The following is a 7500-nucleotide window of genomic DNA, read 5'->3' on the forward strand; positions in this document are numbered from 1 at the left end:
TGTGTGTCAGTGTCAGTGTCAGTGTCAGTGTCAGTGTCAGTGTCATTGTCATTGTCAGTGTGTGTGTGTGTGTGTGTGTGTGTGTGTGTGTGTGTGTGTGTGTGTGTGTGTCTGCGTCACCCAGAAAGTACCGATCTTTAATAACAGACACAGTGAGTTAGTCAGTCAGTGGTTAGAATGATTATATATATATATATATATATATATATATATATATATATATATATATATATATATATATATATATATATATATATATATATATATATATATATATCTGATATATATATATATATATATATATATATATATATATATATATATATATATATATATATATATATATATATATATATATATATATATATATATATATATATATATATATATATATATATATATATATATATATATATATATATATATATATATATATATATATATATATATATATATATATATATATATATATATATATATATATATATATATATATATATATATATATATATATATATATATATATATATATATATATATATATATATATATATATATATATATATATATATATATATATATATATATATATATATCAGATATATATATATATATATATATATATATATATATATATATATATATATATATATATATCATTCTAACCACTGACTGACTAACTCACTGTGTCTATTATTAAAGATCGGTACTTTCTGGGTGACGCACACACACACACACACACACACACACACACACACTAGTATTAATATATATATATATATATATATATATATATATATATATATATATATATATATATATACATATATATATATATATATATATATATATATATATATATATATACATATATATATATATATATATATATATATATATATATATATATATATATATATATATATATATATATATATATATATATATATATATATATATATATATATATATATATATATATATATATATATATATATATATATATATATATATATATATATATATATATATATATATATATATATATATATATATATATATATATATATATATATATATATATATATATATATATATATATATATGTATAGTGGGTGAGTCAAAAGTAGTGCCCGATTTCTGTTTTTTCGGCCTCAGATTCTGTCTGGGAAGTTATGTTGTTAATAATTGTCTTGCAGATTATTAATTTTCGTAAATTATTTATTTTTGATCTTGTTTTGCAGGTTATTGCTGCGAGTTTGGAAGGTTACTGAATTTGCACCAAATTGAGCTAAATGGCACAGTAAACAGACACAATTGTGTCTACTCGCCTGCGAATAACCCAAGAGTGACAGTTTAGAAGGAGGTAAATTTACCTGGAGTGACAGTTTCACTGCAAAGTTTGAGGAAATTGATATCGAACTCTGCAGACGTGTGCGCCGCTCTTTGCCTGCTCGGCTGCAATTGTGCTTCGATCATGAGGGAGGACACTTTGAAAATTGCAAGTAAAACAGCTTGGTACAGTTCCGTAATAATTTTTTCTTGAATAAATGGTTAGATAAACATGTCATTCATTTATTTCTCCCTTCTTGTACACTGTAATACAAATGGCAAACAAACACTCAACTGACAGAAATCGGGCGCTATTTCTGACTCAACCTGTGTATATGTATATATATATATTCATATATATATATATATATATATATATATATATATATATATATATATATATATATATATATATACATACATATATATACATACATATATACATACATATATATATATACATACATATATACATACACATACATACATATATACATACACATACATATATATATATATATATATATATATATATATATATATATATATATATATATATATATATATATATGAATAAACGAATGATGAATGTGCATCATCGAGTTTGACAGTTTCTCGTTGAGTGCTAGTGCACCCCAGCTATTGAATGAACTCCATCATTGGAGGTGACTATAATTTATTTTTATGAAAACAATAAAACGTCAGAATATTTTACCATTATTGCATCATATAGAAGCCAAAAAGTTAAAAGTCCTTTTGTCTGAGAGAGATATTACAGAATACCCTTAAAATTGTGCTCGCTTTGGAAAAAAACCAAAAAAACAACAGGGACAGTAGTAAGCAAATCTACAATAGCAGGTCAATTATTTATCATCCAAAGTCCATGTCCTTAACAACACTACTTCATCGGCTTACAAGGGATCAACAGCAAATCATATAAACAATAAACCCTTGACAATGAAAACCTCCTTCGGGGAACCATTTACACTGCCTGGAACGCAGGCGGAAAGTTTTTGGAAGGAAGAAAGGCAAAGGTCTATCTCTCAGGGGTTTGTCAATTTATTTTTGCATCATTGTTTACAAAACAACCAATGAAATGCACACTTACACGACTTGCTGCATTTATGTCTGCTTGTCGTACTCCAAAAATAATCTCTAGATCCCACAGGGAACATTGCAATCACTTGTGAAACATTCTCACTTGTGATAGCAATTTTTATGATGGGATTTTAAAAATAAATAGCTGCGACGCAAAACGAGCCGGCAGAACAAAACGCAGCGACAGTTTGGGAATTTTGATGTCACAATGGCTTTGACTGTCATCAACTATTTGCCTATGGATAATGGAGTAGAAAATTACCAAGTTATTAAATGATGATTCAACAGTACAAGTTACGAGGGGGTGAGCAAATTCCAAGGATTCATAAATCACAATTTACCTTTTGAATGTGCCATATTTAATTCTGCTGGATTATAGCTTCAAGCACAAGTCCCTTTATGTGGTAAGTCCGGCTGTAAAACGGCTTTCAGCAAGATTTGAGATGCGTGGCAAGAATCGGATTTGAACAGATTTGCTGCTCGCATGAAGGAGAGCATTTTGCTTACGAGCTTCTTTGCTGGCGTACTTCAACCCTTGTGTCGTGCAAGCAGGATGATGTAAAATAATTCCTGTTAATCTTCACCGGAATAGAAATCTCTTAGACAATGATTAATGAATGGCAAGAAGAAAACATGGTGCCATATGTGCGCAAATCTCAGAAAAGCTCTCCTTGGTTGAAAAAAGGCTCAACCACGAGTGCCGATCGTTTGGCGAGGGATACAAGAAGATCCTGAGCTTAATTACGAGCCTGGGGTGATTTGTCAAATTATAATTGCCTGAAATGCATTGTGGGTATGGAGAAATTGGAAAGGAATGGGACAGAAGAGGAAGGAGGGGAATGGGGTCTTGCCCCTTTCATCCTTCTGTGAGACTAACACGCATCTGGAGATACTTAACGAAGGAGACACGTGGAAAATTCATTGCAGCAGCTGCAGCCAAACTGAAAGACAACCCACACCAAGAAGACTAAATTCAGCGCCAAGACTGGTCCAAGCAGGGTTACAATTGGGACAAGGTGATACTTAAATGTACCTTCAAGTTGTTTTCATTTGAAAAGAGAAAGTTATGGGTAGAAGTTTACAAATGATGTGATTATAAGAAACAGTAAAAGCAAAGATATATTCGAATAAACACTAACTTCATGATAAGTAACTGCAGTGGAGGTAGTTGAAGAAATGACAATTTTCCAATGTAGTATATGTCAGGGTTTAAAATAAAATAAAACAAATGGAGTTCCCTTCTAAGGAACTTCGAGGAAAGAAGAAGTCTTTAGGCCCATCAAAGCATTACCAACTTATGGTTGTTTGTCCATAACTTATCCTTTTAAAATGTGAAACATCAAGCAAGGAAGTAGCACATACCATTTTTAAGTTGTTGGTATAACTAGGCCAGGGTTCAAACCACCAACCTTCCAGACTCAGAGCAGCCACTCCAACCATTATGCCACTAAGGCAGGTAACTGAGATTTACATGTAAGTAAATGTATGTATAACTAGTAATAGATGTCCACACTATCTGTGACCCATGTGTGAAACATCAGCCGATGCCCTCTTTTATTACTTTTTTTATTTTTTCCTTCTGCCTTTAATTTTTCACATCGATTCGCTTTTAAGTTTGTTTACTCCGCAACAACTTGAGCAATTGACACGAAACATTTAACATTGGAAGGAGTGTCGATCTATGGAGGCGGATGTTTTTGTTTTTTAAACAAAGTTACATTATGATGGGGCGGAAACTGTGACCGGCATTCCAAAAAGTCTGCTTTCTGTTGGCGTGGGTTGAAGGGTGTTTCACATATCAGGAATAGATGGCCTCGACCTCACTTCGCTCAGCCGAATCGAAAGGGTGGTTTGATATAATAATACCTGAGGTTATGTTCAGCCACATCGGGACTATAATGGAGTAGTAAGAATGGAGGTGTATACCATGATGTCCTTTATCTGTGCAGGCTGCCTGGAAGGAAGGAAAGGAAAAGAGAAGCCCCATGGTGCTCAGGTGCAAGCTTCTCAGGTCCCCATAAAGTTTATTTACACTTTTTTTGCTTTTGTTCCGTCAATACTGGTGCATTCACGATAGTTTCGTTTGTGTTATCCCAATTTCTTTCACTTTAAAGCAAGGCCTGCCTAATGGATCAGGGCCCAAATCATTCCATCTGAACGAGTGGGAGGGGGTTTTATGCCATGACAGTGGTAGAGATATTGCATGGTTCCGATACCTGGTTAGTATTTATGACTAACCACAATCATTTTAACCACTCATTATGTAATAAAGTTTCTTCAAAGCTTTCTAAGCAATTGCATATGTTTCTGGGCAAGAACCTTAGATGTGTGTGGGTGTAGGGCCTTTATAGATATAAGAAAACAACCAACCGTTTCACAAGGGTAAAATGAAGTTCATTTCAGCATCTATAAAGTTCCAGCCTGTAAATATTATGTGGAGGTTCCAAGGGTGGGACGCCATCTTGCCTGGTGGCTTTCTCACTGAGAGACGAGATTATTGTGATGCTTGAAGGTTGTTCCCAACGAGATTGAACCAACTGGAGTGGGCCTAATTTATTGGTGATGTTTTATTGTATTACATAGATGTTTTGGGGGGCTTAAAAGATGAAAATAAAGTTGAAGACACATTGTGTCCAATGATCATTGATGACATGGAAACCATAAGCCACATCTCAAATATGAGGCTATCTGGCATTGTTGTTCATGAGATTCAGCTGTCTGACCCTGGTATTGTCTTGCAAACCTCTTATCCATTTCCTTCCCTTCCCTTAAACTTCCCAGGGGATAGCAAGCAGCTCCAGTATAAATAAACGAACAGGCTTGCAGCCATAGCTTGATCTGCACACTGCATCATAGCTGAAAGCGGTTTGTGTTTGCAAGGAACGTATATTTTTCTAATCTTTTTTAGGGACAGTGGAATTTATGGGTGGTACCGCCTTTGCACATTTTAATTGCCCATTCCTAGTTATACTGAAGGTCTTAAGCGTCAATCATAATTTATCGACTGGCAACACATTTATGTCAGAAGAAACAGGCATTACCCCTCTGATGGTCATTAATGAACCAGTGTGTGTGTGTGTGTGTGTGTGTGTGTGTGTGTGTGTGTGTGTGTGTGTGTGTGTGCGCGCGCGCGCACGCGCGCGCGTGCGCATGCGGACGTGCACGTGGATTCTTGAACAAAAGAAAAATAAAAGAAACGATGATCTTAAATTATATCAAAGAAAATAAACAAATGAAACAGACTTTGCCTACAAAGTCAGGAGTTTCCAGCTCAGGCAAGTTACAAATACCAATTGACAGGAGCATAATACTGACTGGCCGGGGAAGTTGTGGAAAGACGAGCTGTGGGAGTTATAGATGAGGTTAAAAGTTCCATACATTGGCAAAGTATAACCTTTTTGGATTTGCAAATATATGACTTTTCAATAATGCTGTAAATTGGCCTATACCACTTGTGGATATTGTACAATTTTATTGTATTTACGAACACCAAATAAATAATAAAAACTACACTTTGTGAATGAATCTTTGCCTTGAAAGAACTGGACCAATATTTTCTTTTATATACAAAGTCGAGCCTCGTGGAGAAGCTCGAACATAGAATGCATCAGGACATAACAGAACAAAAGGAACAGTAGAAAGAGGGAAGATTGGAGGAATATGGGATGCGGGGAAGAATGAGGGATGGGGAGGACGCACGGGGTATTAGATGATGGATACATCATCAATGGACACATGGGGCCACAAACTCTGAGGAAGGAAAAACTGGAAACTTGGAAAGATGTGGGCGTGGGGAGGGTTCATTGAGGGTGGAAAAGATCATGGCTTTGGGTGGGGGATGATCTGAGATGGTGGTGAACAGCTGTCATGAAGACCTTGAGGAAAGAATGAGATTGAAGGGAATGTGGCAGTTGGTTCCACAGGTGAGGAAAAAAGAGGAACGAATCAGCAGAGATGAGCAATGATTCGGGATTTTGGGAGTTTCACCAGAATGGAGCCATTGGTGGACCTCATGTGCCCTGTAGAAACCTTGGGGGAAGGGGGGGGGGGCAAAGCATAGAAAGAGTAGAGGATGTAAGACCAGAAATGAGCTGGTAGAGGAATAATTGAATAAAAACTTGATTTCCGATTTGATTAAATTAGTGAAGAACCCGTCTTTACAAACTGGTTAATTCCCCTAATGTTACAGATGGGATGACTTGCTATACCCACCCTCATGGGGAGTGACACAATCCAACACACATTTACATCGACAGAATATTGGTGTGTGTTCCCCCAAACTCCCAAGACTGATTATTTTTTATCTTTAAAACCTTCCTGGTGCACCTCCCTGAGTACACCCACCAATTTTCAACTCATTCCGTCCAGCAGTTCAGGAGTGCATAGAAGTCAAACAAACACACAAATAGATAGATCTCAAATTACAGTAGTATTTAGGTATTTAATATAACTACAGATAACGCTTTGTTGGCTTAGTAGGTGGCACAGATTAGCCTTGAGATGGCATTGTTGTTGTTGTTGTTGTTGTTGTTGTCATATTGTCTCTAATTTACAGTCATAAAGGCATTAACGCACTTGCAAAATTTTTTCCAATTAAGTTAGAAAATTATTCAGTTTTTCATCCCATAATGTCATAACTGCCTAATTCCCACATTGTAATGAAATGCTTGTTAATTATTTTTTATCCAAATCTGTTGACTTCTGGTTCAACTAAGGCACACCCGTGTTGAGGCGGCTGACGATACAGTTGTGAATATTTCTGCCAATGGAATGCTGGATTAGTTGCTAAGGCAGCTCAGATAGCTGCCGACCCAGAAAACTAAGGATTCCAGATTTAATAATCCGATTCCATTTTGAGCTCAACGACACGGTCCAATGGTTGCTTGCCTGGTGGGCTCACAGATTGCTTTCTGTGGCATGCCCTCTCTGCCTACATGTGTGTTCCCCCCTCTTTCTGCCTGCTGATTATAATCCTCAGTTTTGCCATCTAATGATGCTTGCTTGTTGCATCAATGCCTTTTACCAATTTAAAGAGAGATTCTCACCATGCTAATGATCCTACGTAATCGG

At 35.1% G+C, this 7500-nt stretch overlaps 1 protein-coding gene across 2 annotated transcripts in view; it reads right to left on the minus strand.

Annotated features, from left to right (window-relative positions):
* The window catches only part of LOC147026198 (ral guanine nucleotide dissociation stimulator-like 1), a 59070-nt gene that overhangs the window by 50123 nt on the left and 1447 nt on the right, over positions 1-7500 (minus strand). The window contains exon 2 of one of the 2 annotated variants that reach the window (XM_085881352.1): positions 6418-6459. The exons of the other annotated variant lie outside the window; for it this stretch is intronic. Coding sequence (XP_085737478.1) covers positions 6418-6459 — 42 coding nt within the window. The remainder of the gene's footprint in view (positions 1-6417; positions 6460-7500) is intronic. 2 annotated transcript variants of the gene reach the window in all.

This window comes from Eptatretus burgeri, chromosome 5 (assembly GCF_056783735.1).
Source record: "Eptatretus burgeri isolate ZD-2024b chromosome 5, Ebu_testis_v1, whole genome shotgun sequence".
Taxonomy (NCBI): Eukaryota; Metazoa; Chordata; class Myxini; order Myxiniformes; family Myxinidae; genus Eptatretus; species Eptatretus burgeri.